General features: G+C 42.9%; 1 protein-coding gene across 1 annotated transcript; it reads right to left on the bottom strand.

Annotated features, from left to right (window-relative positions):
- Positions 1–306: 306 nt before the first annotated feature.
- On the bottom strand, positions 307–21,230 carry LOC116979394 (E3 ubiquitin-protein ligase DTX3L-like). Its single transcript, XM_033030971.1, has 4 exons — positions 21,102–21,230; positions 17,662–18,948; positions 6,834–7,051; positions 307–1,499 (listed from the first exon to the last, which is right to left on the bottom strand). The coding sequence occupies exons 1-4, from the start codon at positions 21,135–21,137 to the stop codon at positions 1,430–1,432; spliced, it is 1,611 nt and encodes a 536-aa protein (XP_032886862.1). The 5' UTR covers positions 21,138–21,230; the 3' UTR covers positions 307–1,429.
- Positions 21,231–21,998: the final 768 nt, after the last annotated feature.

Raw genomic sequence — 21,998 nt, 5'->3', positions numbered from 1 at the left:
TGCGGTTATAAAATTTGCTGCAAATATACAAAATATACACCAACAGGGGAAAGCAAATTTATTTTGATACACAACATTATAAAAGTAAAATATCTCACATTGGTAGAGATGTTATTTTCCTACCAAAATCTTTAAATATTGAGCAGCTCTTTCAGCTACAAGGCAAATTTCAACTTTATGCCCACTGCAGCAATATTAAGTGGGAAATACTTACATAAGATACCACACTTATGCATCATGATAACTACATTCCTTAAAGCCACAGGCTAACACTGCAGGTAAAACAGCAGACAGGAGAGTTTGAAATTGATTTAAGTGTTTATTTGCTAATACACAGCATAATTTCAATTACTTTAACACTGAACATCTTTCTAGCAGTCACATATATGTTAGAAGAGTAAATTCATGGGAATAATTCAATGCAGAAGTATAGAATCATTCAGAGTCCAAAAAGAAATGTGATTGGAGTCTCCGTACTCTAACAGCTAACTATTATTCTAATTCTATGTTTTATCACCAAAGTAGTGGTGGGAAATATGTAATGCATTCTCAATATGGAACTGAGAAACAGGCTACAAACCCAAGTAAAGTTGTTCCAGACTTGTCATAAATTCATGGTACATAACTAAGGGATGTGAATCATTAAACTATTGAATAGCAACCTGGATTATAATTTTACTTCTCCTGGGGACAGCGATTTTACTGGCCCTCAGGCATATTCAAAGTAAATAATGATACCTACTGTGATTAATTGAGACATCAGAGTAGTTCAATCCGCATTACAAATTGGCAACAGGGCAGTTTCAAAGTCAGTATTCTGTTCTGCATCGCATCTTTTTTTACAAATTCTTGGGATGATCTTGGAAGAGGCGATGAACTGCTGACACACTGAGAGCAAGTGGAAAAAAACTCAAGTGCATTTCCAATTAGATTTTTCTCTTAATTTTATTTTCCCCACCACTTTTGTTTGCCTGCCTTCATTTTCCTTTCTCTACCAAATTCTGACTGATCATAATTACAAAATTGAGGGATGATGTTTTTCTATGCTTGGGATCAGAACTGAGCAATGCCTTTATGGGTGGGAAAGATAACATATTAGCCACTACAGTTCCATTTGTCCCAGTAGCTGCAATGCTATTGAATACATATCTGTAAATATACTCTAATACATGGAAACAAAGTAATTGGCACAAACATACACAAATAATTCACAACCTCTATTTGACAACAGCAAACTGTAATTCTATACAAGATTATTGCTATTTATGCTTTCTGTGAAGCACATACATATATCTACTTACATAAAGCATACAAATGATGGTTGTTAGGTAGCAATATACATGACCTAATGCAAGTGTTGTCAAACAAGCTGCAACACCTACAACACACTAGTTAGTATCTTACTTAATTGTTGCATTTATTACACATTTCAGTAAATTCCTTTGGCCTTCAACTCATCCTGCACTCTTGCCAGATAGGTTGGATCTGGATATCCAAACCTAAAAAAAACAGATAATTTTTCAGACATTATGTGACCACAGAATGTAAACACCAAAAATGATATAAACCTTCCTAAATTGTTTATTTATTTATTTATTTGTTTGTTTTCCCGGATTGTATATCCGTAGCAGGGTGAGAATTTTTTGCTCATCCCTAATTGGCCTATGAGGTGATGCAATGAGTCACCTACAACAAAGTCACTTGCTTGGCCATTTCAGTGTCAACCACATGGGTCGATCTGAATTGATATACAAGCCACGCCAGGTAACATAGAAAATAGGTGCAGGAGTAGGCCATTCGGCCCTCCGAGCTTGCACCGCTATTCAATATGATCATGGCTGATCATCCAACTCAGTATCCTGTACCTGCCTTCTCTCCATACCCCCTGATCCCTTTAGCCACAAGGGCCACATCTAACTTCCTCTTAAATATAGCCAATGAACTGGCCTCAACTACCTTCTGTGGCAGAGAGTTCCAGAGACTCACCACACTCTGCGTGAAAAATGTTTTTCTCATCTCGGTCCTAAAGGATTTCCCCTTTATCCTTAAACTGTGACCCCTTGTCCTGGACTTCCCCAACGTCGGGAACAATCAGATTCAGATTCAACTTTAATTGTCATTGTCCGTGTACAGTACAGAGACAACGAAATGCATTTAGCATCTCCCTGGAAGAGCGACATAGCATATGATTTGAATAAATATTTACATTAGCATATATACAGACATAGTGTTTTTCCTGTGGGAGGAGTGTCGGGGGGGGGGGGTGATTGGCAGTCACCGAGGTACGTTGTTGAGTAGAGTGACAGCCGACGGGAAGAAGCTGTTACTGGACCTGCTGGTCCGGCTACGGAGAGACCTGTAGCACCTCCCGGATGGTAGGAGGGTAAACAGTCCATGGTTGGGGTGAGAGCAGTCCTTGGCGATGCTGAGCGCCCTCCGCAGAAAACGCTTGCTTTGGACAGACTCAATGGAGGGGAGCGAGGAACCGGTGATGCGTTGGGCAATTTTCACCACCCTCTGCAATGCCTTCCGGTCGGAGACAGAGCAGTTGCCATACCATACTGTGATACAGTTGGTAAGGGTGCTCTCGATGGTGCAGCGGTAGAAGTTCATTAGGATCTGAGGAGACAGATGGTGCTTCTTCAGTCTCCTCAGGAAGAAGAGAAGCTGGTGAGCCTTCTTGATCAGAGTTGAGGTATTGTGGGTCCAAGAGAGGTCATCGGAGATGTTAACACCCAGGAACCTGAAGCTAGAAACACGTTCCACCTCCGTCCCGTTAATGTGGATGGGGGTGTGCGTGCCGCCCCTGGACTTCCTGAAGTCTACAATGAGCTCCTTGGTCTTCTTGGAGTTAAGGGCCAGGTTGTTGTCAGCGCACCATGCTGCTAAGTGCTGGACCTCCTCCCTGTAGGCCGACTCAATCTTCCTGCATCTAGCCTGTCCAACCCCCTAAGAATTTTGTAAGTTTCTATAAGATCCCCCCTCAATCTTCTAAATTCTAGCGAGTACAAGCCAAGTCTATCCAGTCTTTCTTCATATGAAAGTCCTGACATCCCAGGAATCAGTCTGGTGAACCTTCTCTGTACTCCCTCTAAGGCAAGAATGTCTTTCCTCAGATATGGAAACCAAAACTGTACACAATACTCCAGATGTGGTCTCACCAATATCCTGTACAACTGCAGTAGAACCTCCCTGCTCCTATATTCAAATCCTTTTGATATGAATGCTAACATACCATTTGCTTTTTTCACTGCCTGCTGCACCTGCATGCCTACTTTCAATGACTGGTGTACCATGACACCCAGGTCTCGTTGCATCTCCCCTTTTCCTAATCGGCCACCATTTAGATAATAGTCTACTTTCCTGTTTTTGCCACCAAAGTGGATAACCTCACATTTATCCACATTATACTGCATCTGCCATGCATTTGCCCACTCATCCAGCCTATCCAAGTCACCTTGCAGCCTCCTAACAACCGCCTCACAGCTAACACTGCCCCCCAGCTTCGTGTCATCAGCAAACTTGGAGATGTTGCATTCAATTCCCTCGTCCAAATCATTAATATATATTGTAAATAGCTTGGGTCCCAGCACTGAGCCTTGCGGTACCCCACTAGTCACTCCCTGCCATTCTGAAAAGGACCCGTTTACTCCTACACTTTGCTTCCTGTTTACTAGCCAGTTCTCTATCCACGTCAATACTGAACCCCCAATACCGTGTGCTTTAAGTTTGCATACTAATCTCTTAATTGGGACCTTGTCGAAAGCCTTCTGAAAGTCCAGATATAACACATCCACTGGTTCTCCCTTACCCACTCTACTAGTTACATCATCGAAAAATTCTATAAGATTCGTCAGACATGATTTACCTTTCATAAATCCATGCTGACTTTGTCCAATGATTTCACCACTTTCCAAATGTGCTGCTATCCCATCTTTAATAACTGACTCTAACAGTTTCCCCACTACCGATGTTACACTAACTGGTCTGTAATTCCCTGTTTTCTCTCTCCCTCCCTTTTTAAAAAGTGGGGTTACATTAGCTACCCTCCAATCCTCAGGAACTACTCCAGAATCTAGAGTTTTGAAAAATTATCACTAATGCATCCACTATTTCTGGGGCTACTTCCTTAAGTACTCTGGGATGCAGAGTCTCGTTGCATCTCCCCCTTTCCTAATCGGCCACCATTCAGATAATAGTCTACTGTCCTGTTTTTGCCACCAAAGTGGATAACCTCACATTTATACTGCCTACAATGAGCAGAGGGGAAGTATGAAGCATATTCCCTTCTGTTTAAAAGGACCATCTCCAACATAGGGAGATGTTAAAAAACCCCCGTAGAACCAGCCAATTTCCCTCCACCAACATTCTCCTCCGCCTAGCAGAACTGGTCATAAGGTCATAAGTGATAGGAGTAGATTTAGGCCATTCGCCCATCAAGTCTACTCTGCCATTCAATCATGGCTGATCTATTTCTCCCTACCAACTGCCTTCTCCCAGAACCTCTGACACCTGTACTAATCAATAATCTATCTATCTCTGCCTTAAAAATAGCAACTGACCTGGCCTCCATAGCCTTCTGTGGCAAATAATTCCACAGGTTCACCTCCCTCTGACTAAATAAATTTATCTGCATCTCCTGCCTAAAAGAATGTCCTATAATTCCAAGGCTATGACCTCTAGTCCTAGACTTTCCCACTAGTGGAAACATCCTCTCCACATCCACTCTATCCAAGCCGTTCACTATTCTGTATGTTTCAATGAGGACCCCCCACATTCTTCTAAACTCCAGCGGGTACAGGCTCAGTGCCGACAAACGGCAATCATAGGTTAACTTACTCATTCCTGTAAACCTCCTCTGGACCCTCTCCAGAGCCAGCGCATCCTTCCTCAGATATGATGCCTAAAATTGCTCACAATATTCCAAATGCGGCCTTACCAGCACCTTATAGAGCCTCAGCATCAAATCCCTGTTTTTGTACACAAGCCCTCTTGAAATAAATGCTAGCATTGAGTTTGCTTTCTTTACTACCGATTCGACTTGCAGATTAACTTTTTGGGAATCCTGCACCAGCAGTCTCAAGTCCTTATGCACCTCTGATTTCTGGATTCTCCCCCCATTTAGAAAATAGTCTACGCCTTTATTCAACAAAATGCATTACTGCACACTTTGCTGCACTATATTTCATCTGCCACTCTCTACCCACTCGTCCAAGTCCTTCTGCAGAGTCCTGGTCCTTACTCTCAACAACTTATATGACTCCTCCCACTTTTTTCCAAATCCAAGGCGTAGCCATGGGTATTCATATGACCCCGGCTATGCCTCTTTGTACGTCGAACAATCCCTGTTCCAGGTGTACACTGGCCCTATCCCCGAACTCTATCTCCGCTGATCAGGGCTACATCCTGCACCCATGCAGAATTCACTGACTTCATTAATTTCACTACCAATTTCCATCCTGCACCCAAATTCACTTTTACCATCTCCAACATCTTCCTTCCGTTTCAAAAAAGTCGGAAGAAGTCTCGACCCAAAACGTCAACCATTCCTTATCTCCAGAGATGCTGCCTGTCCTGCTGAGTTACTCCAGCATTTTGTGTCTACCTATGAAGTATATTCATCAGTATGTTAAAGTAGAATTTCTCTGAACATGTACTGAAAATGCCTTTGATTTCCAGTAGATTTTTTTTGAAAGGATAACCCAGTTAAGTGTAGAGCTAAACCTGCTATCCAAAGACATGGGAGAGATTTGACCTCTTCATGGAATTAACATGAAGAGTCATGGAATTAACATGAAGAGTTAAGTGTACTATAACACCAAAATAATGCATGCCGATAAAACCTTAGCAAGACAGATTAAAACTGGATGGAAGCTAACCAGCTATAATTTGATGCTTGAAATCCAGCAATCAGAACTGATGTCCAGCAGCAGCAAAAGAGCTGACACTGAAAAAGATAAATCTGCAAGTGCAGCACAGTTGAGAGGTCAGCTATTCAATCAGCTTTCGTTTTGCAAAGTGCTACACTGATTTAAACACCAAGAGTAGCTGAGTAGAAAAAAGTGAAGACCAGTGAAATCAAGTCAGCAATTTAAAATGCAACTATGTACAGTTCCAAACTGACAGTAAAACAGAGACGAGGGAAGCCTCCTTTGGTGCATCGCTGCTGTGCAAAACCTTCATTTTGTAACAAATTGGACCTTTCCAAACATTTTCACAATGTACAATCTACAATCTGTTCATCTGTTGGACAAATACAAGGGATGAGTGATGAAAGGGACGGGTGGTGCCGTGGCGTAGCTGGTAGAGCAGCTGCCTTACAGCGTTAGAGATACAGGTTCAATATTCACCTCTACTGCTGTGTGCGTGGAATTGTACGTTTTGTCGACCATCCCAAGGACGTGGGAGATTATATTTAGCCTGCGCAAATTGCTCCTGGTGTGTAAGGAGTGTGTAGAACCAACATGCGGGCAGGTGATTGATGTTCGTTGGGGACTTAGAGCGGCGAAGGCCCTATTTCCGTGCTGTATCTCTAAACAAAACATGCTTTTTATCAGTCCAATTAAAAATACCACCTTTCACTAAAACAAATTATCCAACGTGCTTGAACGATTTGGCAATGGTTGAAAACGAGCAGTGCTTGGCCCATCCTATCGCTGCCCCCAAATTTCCCTTGGATTAACGGAAGAGGGGAAATACCCTCAGCCATTTATTTAAAGTGAATGGGCTCCAGCAGTTCACAAATGACATTCCTTATACCCATCCAAGACCATTTGTGAAACATTTGAATGCCAGATAGATGATAAATTGATTCACTTTGATACCATCCTTACCCTGATGCCCCTCCGTGTGTGCTGGTTTTATGATGAATATCATTCCATGTTACCACATTGCTTCTTCCGGTGGTACTAGACGTTCCAACAGTGAAGATCAGTCTTTGATTGAAAGCTCGTTGCAGGAGTTTAAGCACCTTTTTCCCCTCAGGATTGTTTGGTAAATATGCAGTACGTGTTGTACCATGATACTTCAGGCCGGGCTGCGGATGCTCTTTCTGCGAGTTGTACAAAAAATATTACAAAATTAATAATGTCATCACAAAAATAAAACACAACTCCAGTTCCAAATTATTAAACACCTCAACATGTTTATTCAGTGAACAATCAAACCAAAAGATTCTGGAAATCTCAAATTTGATTCCTGGTTTGTATGGCTCAATTAACCTTCACCGGCAATTGTTAATTGATAGCTAATTAATCAACAAATACCCCCCACACCCCCTCTCTTCCCTCATCCTTTTCTAACATATCCCAACCACTTTTCTCCCTACTTCCACCCATATCCATTTTTCTGGCTTCACTTGTCACACCTCTCATAAGGTCATAAGTGATATGAATAGAATTAGGCCATTCGCCCCATCACGTCTATGCCATTCATTCATGGATGATCTATCTCTCCCTCCTAACCCCATTCTCCTGCCTTCTCCCCATAATCTCTGACATCTGTACTAATCAAGAATCTATCTATCTCTGCCTTAAAAATATCCACTACTTGCCAACTTCTGTGGCAAAGAATTATGCAGATTCACCACCGTCTGACTGAAGACATTTCCCCTCATCTCCATCCTATAAGATCCTTTAATTCGGAGGCTATGACCTCTAGTCCTAGACTCTCCCACTAGTGGGCACATCATATAACCATATAACCATATAACAATTACAGCACGGAAACAGGCCATCTCGACCCTTCTAGTCCGTGCCGAACACGTATTCTCCCCTAGTCCCATATACCTGCGCTCAGACCATAACCCTCCATTCCTTTCCCGTCCATATAACTATCCAATTTATTTTTAAATGATAAAAACGAACCTGCCTCCACCACCTTCACTGGAAGCTCATTCCACACAGCCACCACTCTCTGAGTAAAGAAGTTCCCCCTCATGTTACCCCTAAACATCTGTCCCTTAATTCTCAAGTCATGTCCCCTTGTTTGAATCTTCCCTACTCTCAGTGGGAAAAGCTTATCCACGTCAACTCTGTCTATCCCTCTCATCATTTTAAAGACCTCTATCAAGTCCCCCCTTAACCTTCTGCGCTCCAAAGAATAAAGCCCTAACTTGTTCAAACTTTCTCTGTAACTTAGTTGCTGAAACCCAGGCAACATTCTAGTAAATCTCCTCTGTACTCTCTCTATTTTGTTGACATCCTTCCTATAATTAGGCGACCAAAATTGTACACCATACTCCAGAATTGGTCTCACCAATGCCTTGTACAATTTTAACATTACATCCCAACTTCTATATTCAATGCTCTGATTTATAAAGGCCAGCACACCTTAGTATACCCCTAGAGCCTGCGAGAGCGGGGGCGCAAGATGGCTCACCGATTGATAACACGGTTACAGACCCAGGAACGGAAACGACTACGGACAAGGAGAGCATGGCACATGAGACATCCACAACAGCTGCGGGACACAAACTTCAGGTGTGCATTTGTGGTTGGGAGAAAATAACATCAGTGAAGGGCTTGAAGATCCACCAAGGGAAGAAAAAGTGCTTGAGAGAGCAGAGACATGGGCCTCGCATTGACCAGTACTTCTTACGAAGCAACCAGTCAAATCATTCGAGTGAAGCACAGCGACGGGACTCAAACCAAAGTTCGCAGAGCATCAGCACCCATGTCACTGAAGAGGGTGATACAAGCACAGAAATGCCGGTGGAGGAGCCCACGCAACAACGACAAAGACCTCCATTGGAGGGAAAGATCAAAGGGCACAAACCTGGAGTAAAATGGCCCAAAGCTGTTGAAAAGAAAGAGTGGGAGACGGTCAACAGTGACCTTATACATATCTTGGAGCAACAAGCGGGCACAGCAGTGGAAAAGCTTGAAAGGATGGGCAACACAATCTACAGCTACGGAGAAGAACGGTTTGGGGTGAGTAAAGGGAGAGGTGGAAAGAAATTACCAACACCAATCAAGTCCAGGAGGCAGCAGGAGATCGAGAGGCTAATCAGAGAGAGGAGACAGTTGAAAAAGCAATGGAAAAAAGCAACTGAGGCAGAGAGAGAAGGTCTCATGCTATTCCAAGAGGACATCAAGAGCCGATTGGCAACCTTGCGAAAAGCAGAGAACTTGAGGAAACTTCGCAAGAAGAAAGAACACACAAGAACACGGTTCTACAAAGACCCTTTCAAGTTCATCAAAGACCTCTTCGCAAAGGAAAAAAGTGGAACTTTGAAAACATCAAAACGGGAATTGGAGGAACACCTGGAAAAGGCCCACCAAGACACGAAAAGGCATGAGCAGTTAGTCATCCCACATGACATCCCGCCTATTCAACCACCTGAATTCAACCTGGACACCAGCCCTCCAAGATGGAAAGAGGTAGAGAACACTGTCCAGCGAGCAAGAGCAGCATCAGCTCCGGGGCCAAACGGAGTACCATACAAGCTCTACAAGAACGCACCGGATGTGTTACGCTTTCTATGGAAGCTCATGAGGGTGGTGTGGAAGAAGCAAACAATACCTAAGGCGTGGCGAAGGGCCGGCGGCGTGCTAATAGCTAAAGAAAAGGATGCGTCAGACATCAGCCAATTCCGGCCAATATGTCTCCTCAACGTCGAGGGAAAAATCTTTTTCAGCATTGTATCACAAAGGCTGTCCACCTATCTGGTAACAAACAAGTACATTGATACATCTGTACAGAAAGCAGGAATTCCAGGATTTACGGGCTGCTTGGAGCATACAAGCATGATCTGGCACCAGATCCAAGCAGCTAAGAAGGACAAGAGAGACCTACATGTGATCTTCCTCGATCTGGCCAATGCATTTGGTTCAGTTCCCCATGAACTCCTTTGGGAATCTTTTGCCTTTTTCCATGTACCAGAGCTCATCACCACACTGGTCAAGAGCTATTTCCACGACCTGCAGCTGTGCTTCACAACAGCTGACTTCAGTACAACATGGCAGCGCTTGGAAGTAGGCATCATGGCAGGCTGCACAGTCTCACCCTTGGCCTTTACAATGGCCATGGAAGTTATCATCAGGGCCTCAAAATGGGTGGTGGGCGGTGAACGAACCAGGGCTGGGCTCCGTCTGCCACCCATCAGGACATACATGGACGACATGACAACACTAACCACTACTGCAGCATGCACCAAGCAGCTACTTGGAAAGCTGCAGGAGAACATCAAGTGGGCCCGAATGAAAATCAAACCAAGTAAATCTCGAAGCATCTCCATAGTCAAGGGGGTGCTTAGAGACACAAGGTTCTGTATCGGTGACGACCCAATACCAACAGTGTCTGAACAGCCAGTTAAAAGCCTGGGCAGATGGTACAACGCAAGTCTCAAGGACAAAGAGCAGGTGCAACAACTAAGGCAAGAAATTGTCAACGGCCTGGAGAACATCAATCAGACCCTACTGCCTGGGAAACTGAAGCTCTGGTGCCTACAGTTTGGACTCCTTCCTCGGACAATGTGGCCACTGACCGTTTATGAAGCCCCAATAACAACTGTGGAGAAGATGGAGCGAACCTTAACTTCATACGCGAAGAAATGGCTCGGGGTCCCACGATGTCTAACTAACATCGGCCTATATGGCAAAGGGGTCCTGGAACTACCTCTCACTAGTCTAACAGAGGAATACAAGTGTTCTAAAGTAAGACTCCAGATGACACTGAGGGACTCTAGAGACAAGACCATCAGTGCTGTTACGCCGCCCCTAGTAACTGGCCGGAAGTGGACACCATCTGATGCAGTACAGCAAGCTTCATCAGCCCTGAGGCACAAAGACATCGTGGGGCAAGTCCAGCAGGGAAGAGGAAGCTTTGGCCTTACGACAAGTAAACCAACTTGGCGAAAGGCCACAACATCAGAGCGGAGAACATTGGTGGTTGAGGAGGTGCGGCGACAGGAGGAGGCCGCAAGAAGTGCAAAGGCGGTCTCTCTTGCCAAACAGGGGCAATGGATGCAGTGGGAAGGTGTGGAGCGGAGGAAGATCAGCTGGAAAGAACTATGGGAAATGGAAGCAAGCAAGATCAGCTTCATCATCAGAGCGACTTATGACGTGCTTCCATCACCAAAGAACCTCCATCAGTGGTACGGTGAGGATCCAACCTGTGCCCTATGCCCAACTCCAGTGACCCTCAAACACATCATGGTAGGCTGCAAGACCAGCCTCACGCAAGGGAGATACACGTGGCGGCATAATCAGGTACTAAAAAGCCTGGCATCAGCCCTTAAGAACAGGCGGTGTGCGACCAACTCCTTGCCTCCGAGAGCAAGCAACCCCCCCCCCCCCCCCCAAGGGCAACAACCTTTGTCCGAGAAGGACAGAAAACATCTAAACATCCTTCCACCAGATCAGAAGAAGGAAACCTATGCAGGGCCCGTGACTGGAGGATGCTGGCGGACATCGGCCGACAACTAATGTTTCCACCTGAAATTGCTTCCACCAACCTCAGGCCAGACTTGGTGTTCTGGTCCCCTTCACAGAAGACTGCTTACATCATAGAGCTCACAGTTCTATGGGAGAACTCTGTTGAGGAGGCCTATGAGCGTAAGAAGCTGCGCTATGCAGAGCTTGCAGCAGAGGCAACGCAGCGTGGCTGGAACACCAAAGAGGATTTGTTGCGTCATCTACCATCAGACTGCTGAAGGAGCTTGGAATCCACGGTCAGGCTCTGCGGAAGACCATAAGATCACTCTCAGAGGCGGCTGAAAGAAGCAGCCGGTGGATTTTGCTCAAGCGGAAAGACCCATGCTGGGCCCCAAATACTTCAGGGTGAATATTTGGGACGGTTTGACACGGGACACGCGCTGAGGGCTGATCATCCTGCAGCGGGCCGCCCTTGTGGAGGGTGTATAGTGTTAAAAGGCCGAAACACCCAGTGATGCAAGGGTACACTACTGATGATGTGTCCTGTGCCCAACTGTCCTGAAGGTTACCCAGGCCAAGATATACGTATTCCCCCCCGCCTCCCACCGATGTTGAGCGTCTACCACTCTCAACAATCAACGAATGTCGTGAAATGCTCCCCACCTATTGGCACAAGGGACTTCTTAACATCTTGTCCTGTGTATTTGATTCTCACTCGCCAGGCTTTGTCCTGCACCTACCTCTCTTTCAGCTTTCGCCCACTATTACAACCTACTACTACGAAGGGTCCAACCTGAAACATAGCCTATCGGTGTTCTCCTGAGATGCTGCCTGACCTGCTGAGTTACTCCAGCAATTTTCCTATGTTTTTATAACCAGCATCTGCAGTTCCTCGGTCCAAAAAATGCCACACACTTGTACAGAATATTTTGTTTACCAGAGTGTCACTCTGGTTTGTGCAGTCCTGGTCACCCCACTACAGGAAGGTAATGGAGGCTTTGGAGAAGGTGCAAATGAGGTTTAACAGAGTGCTGTCTGGATTAGAGTGCATTAGCAATAAAGAGAGAAACATAGATTGTTTTCGCTGGAGCATCAAAGGTGAAGGGAAATCTGATAAGAGGTATATCAAATTATGAGAGGCAAAGATAGTAAAGACAGAACATTTTTGCAGAGTGGAAATATTTAAGACTAAAAGGCATGGCTTTACAGTCAGAGAAGGAATGTTTGAAGGAGATGCACGGCACACATTTTGTTTACCCAGATTGTGGTGGGTGCCTGGAATGTGCTGCCAGGAGTGGTGGAGCAGATGAAAGAGTGGAGCTTTAGAGACTTTTACATGACCATGCAGGGATTGGAGGAATATGGATCAAGTGTAGGCAGAGGAAATTAACGGCATCATGTTCGGCATTGACATTGTAGGACAAAGTGCCTGTTCTGTGCAGTACTATTCTATGTTCTGTTTGTAGAACACCACAAGACAGTTCAGACATGGATGGCTTTCAGCTGTCTCTTTGACTGAACAAACCATTGCCCACAGTCCTTGAAGACCTGTTATCAATCACAAATCAAATTCGCTTTTAAACCTTACTAATGAACCTGCATCATGACACTTTCCTCAACTTACCCATGTTTGTTTTTCACGTTACTTGAAAATGTTTTGCAACTGCGGACATCCAGACCAGACCATCCCACACATTGTGAATGACTGCCCACTGAGGCTTTTCCCTGGGGGCATCAAAGCCATCCACCCAGTAACTGATGCTGTCCTGGCCTGGTCTACAACTTTAGGCTGTGCACACCATACGCAAGATGACCACTTTGAAAATATCACCTATTTACTAATCCTACCACTGGACACAATTACTGTTTTTTTCTACCACAAACATTCTTGATTTTGACTACTTCCATCAAATTTCTTGGCTTTCTCTACTTCAAGGAGATAAATCCCACCTTGTCTAGTCTTTGCACATAACATTACCTCATGCCTAGTGTCTATAGCATCTTTCTTCCGCTCCATCTCCAGGACATTGACCATCTTCAGTAAATGTGGTGCCACTTGGAGTTCAATGCAATACTTCAGCTCAGAACGAAATAAACTTCTCAGAGCTTCCTAGATGCTACATTCTATTTCTCAATTATTAACCCAAGAAATCATCGGCCTTCTCAACTTGTCCTGCATTTTTAAATGAGTCTGAAGAGTCACGACCCAAAACCTATTTCTTTTCTACAGAGATGCTACCTGACCCGTTGAGTTACTCCAGCTTTTTATGTCTATCCTCTGCCATTTTCAAAAATGAGTGTATGTACATCTGGGCCTTCTGTCCACTAGAAAACATTCCAACTGTGGTATTAAAGGGGCATTATCATCATACTTACATATTGTTAATATATGTATTTTATTTGGCATGTTGGAGTTTAATAAATACATTTGTCAAATATTCAACATCTCCCAATTTGCTCCACCACTTCAAAAAATTAATCACCCTTGTCAAAGTAGGATGTTTGTTTAATAAATTCAAGTCGACCTCCAATTAATGGGCAATAATTTAAAAATACCATTTGGAATTTTTGTTTTAAATTCCTCAACTAGAACTTTGAATACTTAAATCCCTAACTACGTTCACAGGCAAAACTTCTCCCCCAAGCTTCCCAGCAGTCAAAAACCTTCAGGGCCATCCCAACACGACATCAAAGGCTTTCCGAGTTCAAGAGATCAGCTTATTCAGACTTTTGTGTCTCCACCAGGTGAGTGCAGGCACGTTGGACAGCAGGCAGGGTACTAGGCAAGGGTCATCTGGATTGAACTATAATAGGTTGCATGTAATTTGACTAAAACTTTAACAATATTAAGGGGACCTACATCTTTAGAAGATTGAAGGGGGATCTTATAGAAATATACAAAATTCTTAAGGGGTTGGACAGGCTAGATGCAGGAAGATTGTTCCCAATGTTGGGGAAGTCCAGAACAAGGGGTCACAGTTTAAGGATAAGGGTGAAATCTTTTAGGACCGAGATGAGAAAAACATTTTTCACACAGAGTGGTGAATCTCTGGAATTCTCTGCCACAGAAGGTAGTTGAGGCCAGTTCATTGGCTATATTTAAGAGGGAGTTATATGTGGCCCTTGTGGCTAAAGGGATCAGGGGTTATGGAGAGAAGGCAGGTACAGGATACTGAGTTGGATGATCGGCCATGATCATATTGAATGGCAGTGCAGGCTCGAAGGGCCGAATGGCCTACTCGTGCACCTATTTTCTATGTTTCTATGTTTAGGCCTTTGATGCCAAACTGGCAGTTTTTCCATAGTATTGGATGTTGCTCCTATTAGTATCCTAACCCACTTTTATTTTTATTTTTTTTAATAAAGCTACAACCAAGTACAACAGAGTTATCAGTGAACCTGGGACATTTAAAGGGAGCATAGGAAATGGGCCCAATGTTCCCATTGACTAGAAACCAGATGTGGAACCATTAATATTTCCAAATGGATTATCAGAATTTTATAAACCATTTCAATTAAATATGGAATGTAGGCGATGCTGTCTAAACATTAGAATCAGACTTTAAGTGATTTTTTACCCCCAAATGCTTTAATGTGCTAGGCATCATAGAACCGAGGAACTGTTTGCAAATTATAGCAATGAATACAAGATGAATTATTATTTAAAATATGCAATTGATAAATCGTAATTACAAAGGATTATGTGAAAGTATTAGGTACATGAAGATTGTTGATCAAACGTGATTTTAATAATGGTAAAATAACTTAAAACAAACTAATCTTTTCCTATTACCGCGAGTCAAATGTCAAAGTTATGAGCTGCATCCCTGGGAGTCACTGAGTAAAATTAATAAAATCTGTCCAATTTCAGGCACTGCACTTTGGGTAGGACAAGGAGATTTGGGGGGAAAAAGATAAGAGACTTTGATATACGAGGTGAGATAGAAAGAAGAATGGATAAACTGATTTTCTTCAAATGGTAACGGCCAAGATAAGATTTAATTCAAGATGTTTAAACAACTTCTATTTATACAATAAATTAAATTAAATTTCTTTATTTATATAGCACATTTTTAGTCAACTTGCATTGACCCCAAAGTGCTTCACATAATTACATCCACACACACAGGCAAAGGTGGGTGAAGTGTCTTGCCCAAGGACACACACAGGCAAAGGTGGGTGAAGTGTCTTGCCCAAGGACACAACGACAGTATGCACTCCAAGCGGGATTCGAACCAGCTACCTTCCGGTTGCCAGCCGAACACTTAGCCCATTGTGCCATCTGTCGTCCTTTACTATGCCCTTTACTATGCCCAAAACACAATAAAATGGGAACATTATCAAACCAATAAGAAATGTCAGATGATACATGAGAAAAAATGACCAAAAGGTAAGTTCACAGAAGTATATTTGAAGGACATTCATTAATCTGGAAAGATTGACGCAGAGGTTAGGTTTTAGGAGAGATTTCCAGAATGTAAGGCCTTGGCACCTGAAGACACAGCCTCGAATGGAGCAGCAAAACATTGAGATATGTAGTTGCTCAGAATTGATACATATTCCAGAACATTGAAGGATCGAAGGAAGATATGACACAAAAAGCTGGAGTAACTCAGCGGGACAGGCAGCATGTCTGGAGAGAAGGAATGGGTGACGTTTCGTGTCGAAACTCATCTTTAGTCTAAAAGTCACGGGATAGGGAAACGAGAAATATAGACGATTGTGTCGAGAGATAAAGAAGAATGATTGAAAGATATGCAAAAAAGTAACAATGATAAAGGAAGCAGACCATTGTTAGCTGTTGGTACACAAAATTGCTGGGGAAACTCAGCGGGTGCAGCAGCATCTATGGAGCGAAGGAAATGGGCGACGTTTCGGGCCGAAACCCTTCTTTGTTGGGTGGAAATGAGAAGCAGGTGCGACTTGGGTGGAAGAGGGATAAAGAGAGAGGGAATGCCATGGTTATGAAGTTAGAGAAATCAATAATCATACCACTGGGCTGTGACCTGCCCAAGTGAAATATGAGATGCTGTTGCTTCAATTTTCAATTAGCCTTAGTGGGAATAGGAAGGTGAAATAAAGTGTTTAGCAACCGGGAGATCAGGTAGGTTCAGGCGAACTGAGCAAAGGTGTTCAGAGAAACATTCACCCAGTCTATGTTTACTCTACGAGACTCCCTCTTTCTCTCCCTCCCGCCACATCAGCTTCTCGTTTTCACCCAACAGCTAACAATGACCCGTTTCCTTTATCATCTTTACTCTCAACATCATCGTCTATTCTCTCATTTCCGTTACCCGTGACTTTCAATCTGAAGAAAGGTCTCGACCCGAAACGTCACCCATTCCTTCTCTCTAGAGATGCTGCCTGTCCCCCTGAGTTACTCAGCTTTTTGTGTCTATCTTTGGTTTAAACCAGCATCTGCAGTTCCTTCCTACACAAAGGATTGAAGGAGATTGCGGAGAAAGGCAGACATGACACCATGGAGAAATCGGAATGCAGGGGATGAAAATAAGCAGTGTAATAGATAAATCTGGAAGTTATAAAGATTTGGATGATGAATAGTTGAGGCTAATCCTCCTCTGAGAAGGTGCAACAGTGGAAAGTAAGCAGTTTCGAGACGATGTGGATATGAAGGATTAAAACTGAAATCAAAGCAAAATGCAACAAGCAACATTACAAACAGTCCAATTCAGTTTCAAAAAATTATTAAATATAGATATAAAGTCAGTGGAAAGGAGGTCAGAGAGTGCTATGGCATCCTAAGACATTGGTTTCAGTGATTCCAATTTGGACGAAAATTCTGATCATCCATCCTTGGCCAATAGTGACAGTGGAGCATTCAAGGTGGTGACGCGAGGTAGGATTATCACTAAGGTACATGTAGAAACCAATGTCATTTATGTGATGACCTTTCTAAGGGAAAGTATGTATGTGTTAAGGACAGACTTGAGAACATTTTGTCGAAGGAAAATGGAGCCTCTAAAGGTAATTCAAATGTCCATGATCAGGAAACAAGTGGTGAAAAAGTGACATTCATTGCTTGACAGAGTTCTGGAAACCAAATCTTATAGCAACTTTCAAAGAGGGTTGTTAACTGCTTGGAAGAAGGAAACAATTCCTGAGACCTTGGTATATACAGATGAGTGTGGCTGCATGGATTGTTGTTCAATTTAGCTAAAGCAGACTTGATAAGGCAAATTATCTGTCTGCTGTGTCCTACTCCATAATTCTGTAATTACACACCTTTAGATCAGAATGATGTTGCCAAAGCAGATCAGCTACTCACCACCTGAACGCCATCTGGTATTACGTAGTGTATCTCAATGGCGTCATATTTCTCATAACCAGGAAGGTGCGTTGACATGCTCCTGTGGGTCATCCGGCCACCATCAGGTTGGTTACCCTTTAACTCGCCATACACTTCTCCACACACAGGGCAGGCAGACTTAGTTTTAAAAGCCTGATCTATGCAGTCCTTACAAAATGAATGTTTACATTTCAAGGTTTCTCTTATTTCAATTTCTTCCAAACAAATAGGACAGGTTTTGTCCTCATCCATTGGTTTACTTGTCATGACATCTGAATTTGAGGCAGGTTTGCATTCTGGCAGTAAAGGCTGCCTTCTGTTTGAATCTACTGCACTGCCTTCAGATAAGCTTGATTGTAAATTATCTTGTCTTTTATTACGATCCAAGGCAGCTTCTGCTTTCTTAACATCCATGGGATTTCCAATTAAGGTAAGTTCTGTTTCATTATGAATAACCAAGATGTTTGGAAATTGATTTTGGAGAAATGCTTCAACTTGTTTAATCGTTGTTCCTCTTCCTAGAAGATAAGGCTCTACAGTTTTCATGTTTAGATTTGTAGCAATTTTTTGATAGAGATCGATAAATTTTTCTGTTGCATTATGACATGGTAATTTACTGCTATTTTGTATGAACTGTACAGCTGTCTGTTTTCCAGATAGGGATGTTTTTTGGAAGACATCAAATTCTCGCTCTATTTTTTGCAGATGGCTGCTGAAAATCACTTCAATGTAGGTCAGAATCATTGTATTCACTGTTACCGTTGCTTCTTGATATGGAAAATTCAGGGACGCATAAGGCATCGTAGTTTCTGTTTCGGGAAACCTTGCCGATCCTGTGCCAGTATACTTTGCAGTAGCAGATCTTGCAGCATCTGTTCCAGAGAGCTTAGTAGATTTTGCACCAGAAGATCTTGTGGACACTGTTCCAGAGGGTCTGGTAGATTCCATGTGAGCAGAACTTGGGAACTTGGAACCAGGTACCCTTGCAGATTTCAATTCAGAGGACATTGCGGTCTCTGCTTCAGAGGATGCACCAGCTTCTGCACCAGAGTACTTTGAAATGCCTGTTCCAGACAGCCCAATTTTAAGCTTCATCAATTCAGTATGAATTTTATCAATCTTCTCAAATGAATCAATAACTTCATAACTTTTTACACCTATTAGACACTTTCCAAATCCTTTGCTTAATTTAATGATACCCAATGCCTCATTTTCCTTGTCCTTAAAGATGCTTAAATCAATGATTGCCCTGACTTCAGGAAACACCTGCAAGAAGTAAAAAAAACAATAATAAATATACAATTTAAATTATTGTACCATTTCTTGAGTTATCTTGAGCAGGCGTAAATAAATAAAAGTGTAAAAATCGCCCCATGGAATCCTAATTCCCATATGACACTTCCTACCATCCACCAGAATTGAAGAAAGAAAACAAAATATATAGCCCCTTACCTAAATTAGAACTACCGGTAATGAGTTTCCACTAAAGCAACCCATCCATTGGAAATATATACTTTCCTTCAGTATGAACACAAAATGTTCAGATATTGCACATATGTTCATTCATTCAATAGATTTACTGGCAAGTGCAAGTGGAATTCCCTGCCACAGAGGGCAATGGAGGACAAATCACTGGATGGATTTAAGAGAGAGTTAGATAAAGCTCTAGGGGCTAGTGGAATCAAGGGATATAGAGAGAAGGCAGGCACGGGTTATTGATTGGGGACGATCAGCCATGATCGCAATGAATGGCGGTGCTGACTCGAAGGGCAGAATGGCCTCCTCCTGCACCTATTTTCTATATTTCTACATTCTATGCAGTTTACATTGTCCTTTCCAAATTGCCTTTGAGGTAATGGGCAGCTATTTTAAACCACTGCAGTCTATGTAATAAAAGTATTCTCAATGATGTTGGGAAGAAATTACAAGATTTAGTATTCAATTCAATTCAATTCAATTTATTGTCATTTGGACCCCTTGAGGTCCAAACGAAATGTCGTTTGTGACAGTGACAGTGAAGGAATGGCAACATATTTCAAAGTTAGGATGGTGTACAACTCGGAAGAAGATCTGTAAGTGATGGAGTTTCCTCATACCTGATGATGACGATGATAATGATGACATGTATAAAGTTACAAGACTCATGGATGCAAATTTAAATCCAGTTAATTTAAATGATCTGTAACCTCTAAATTGTCAGATGGAAACAATCTGGGTCTAAAATTACATTTGGGAAGAAAATTGCAATGGCCTCTATATAACTTCAAACCCACAGTAAAGTGGTTTCTTCTTCATTACCCTCCAAAATGGTTTAACGAGTTATCCTGCTGTCCTAAACCACTACACTATACTATGGGGCTGCAGAGATTTCAGCTGCCAGATCCCCACAGGTGCTCAAGAGGAGAAATTAAAATGATGTGACTTTAGCAGCGACATCCACATCCTGTGAGAAAATAAGTGTTTTGTATTGACCAAAATGCAAGTTTGTTACACAATTGGATAAGAACTGATTCTCTTCCACTTCAAGGTAAACAGAACAGAGACAAACGAGAAATAAATGCACATCTAAGCAGGTGGAGCAATCATAAAAATAAAGCACAATAACATTGAATCAACTGACTTCTGTAATGAGTTTTCCTATCTGTGAGTACTGCAAACTAGACTAAACAGGAGTCAAATAGTCTTCTGAAGAAGGGTCTCGACCCAAAACGTCACCCATTCCTTCTCTCCAGAGATGCTGGATATATATATATATAAACACACACTTAGATATATATATACGATTTCAATGTCTTTCTTTCGAAGCAGTGAAAACAAATTGTTTAGAGAATATATATATATAGAAAGTGTAAGAAAGAATCCAAACAATCCCCAGACAGGTTCAATGAACATTCAGTGCAAGTCAAAATTGGCAAAGGTGACATGTTTGCCTTCTGAGAATGGTCATTTAGGAGTTCAAGTAGTTTCGTTTGTCAGCTTAAAGTGTTAGGTAGCATGCTGGTCTTTGAATTAAGGACAAGCATTCGTGTATTATTTTACCACTGAAGGACATTTTTAAAATTGACATTATACCACAATAACGGGAAGGTTGAAGAGTTCGACCAAAGGATAGGTTTTAACGAGGAAAGCGGGATTGCAAGTTGGAATGACAGAGCTCGGGGCCTAAAGGGCTGAAGGTACGAGATGTGTCTGCGGATGGGAATACTGGAGGAACAACAACAACAACAACGCAGCAACGTTAAACAAATCATAAAGGGTAAGACAACAAAACGAAGGGCGTCTTAAATAAAAACTACTGGACCACAGTTCGCAATTATTACGAGTTATTAAAACCGCAACCGTAAGAAAAACTGCATATCGAAATTGTTGCTTTTAAGGCCATTATTGTGCATATTAAACAATGACAAAACCCAGCACACCTCCATTGGAAGCCCTCGAATTGAGCAGGACTCCATTGACAAAGCGCAGCGCAGCCCAGCGCAGCCCCGGCCTCTTCCGCCTTCCCCCTGCCCTGCTCCGCCCCCTCTTCAGCCGCAGATTGGACCTTGCTCGCCGCTCTGCGCCTTCCCCCCACTCGCCAATGGTGGATCTGCCCATCAGTCACTCGCACCAGACTCCGGGGCCAGAGAAGCTGATGCATGGTTCAAAGAGCACATCTTTTGCTTTCGCTTTGAATTCCTGGGAACTGGAACATATGTGAAATCAATTCATTGCAGCTATTGAAAGTTAGGAAACACTTTCTTCAAAATGCTGAATTCAGGCTCTCAACGGAGAAAGAGAAATACAAAAGACAGACACAAAAAGCTGGAGTAACTCAGCGGGACAAGCAGCATCTCTGGAGAGAAGGAATGGGTGAGGTTTTGGGTCTAGACCGAAACATTGAAACATATAAATTAGGTGCAGGAGTAGGCCATTCGGCCCTTCGAGCCTGCACCGCCATTCAATATGATCATGGCTGATCATCCAACTCAGTATCCCGTACCTGCCTTCTCTCCATACCCCCTTAGCCGCAAGGGCCACATCTAACTCCCTCTTAAATATAGGGTGATTTCACGAAAGGTCACTGGAGCGTAAATCCCCACTCACGTGACCGAAAATTTTAACTGGGGGACAAGCGCCACTTCCGGTACATGTTAGTGGATGGGAAAACACGCACTTTCACACCCATTAAAAACATCGAAAACGGCCAGGTTTTGAGCTGCAATTAAGTGAGCCAGTCGGGGTGACCGTGAGGAACAGCTACCTAAATTTACAGTCCAAAAAAAAGATAGAAACTAAGGTAAATACAAGAGGGAGCTGAAGGTGTAAAAACGGCG

The sequence above is a fragment of the Amblyraja radiata genome, chromosome 1, assembly GCF_010909765.2.
Source record: "Amblyraja radiata isolate CabotCenter1 chromosome 1, sAmbRad1.1.pri, whole genome shotgun sequence".
NCBI lineage: Eukaryota > Metazoa > Chordata > Chondrichthyes > Rajiformes > Rajidae > Amblyraja > Amblyraja radiata.
The sequence above is the reverse complement of the archived record's forward strand: the minus strand, read 5'-3'. Positions and strand labels throughout refer to the sequence as shown.

Bases quoted from the DNA above. Each gene is read 5' to 3' on its own strand.
- LOC116979394 (XM_033030971.1), bottom strand. From the start codon at position 21,137: ATGGAGTCCTGCTCAATTCGAGGGCTTCCAATGGAG. The intron at 18,949-21,101 runs GTGTGCTGGGTT...TACTTCTTGCAG, and splicing joins TTCGAGGGCTTCCAATGGAG to GTGTTTCCTGAAGTCAGGGC. The intron at 7,052-17,661 runs GTGAGTAGCTGA...TACAACTCGCAG, and splicing joins TACCAGATGGCGTTCAGGTG to AAAGAGCATCCGCAGCCCGG.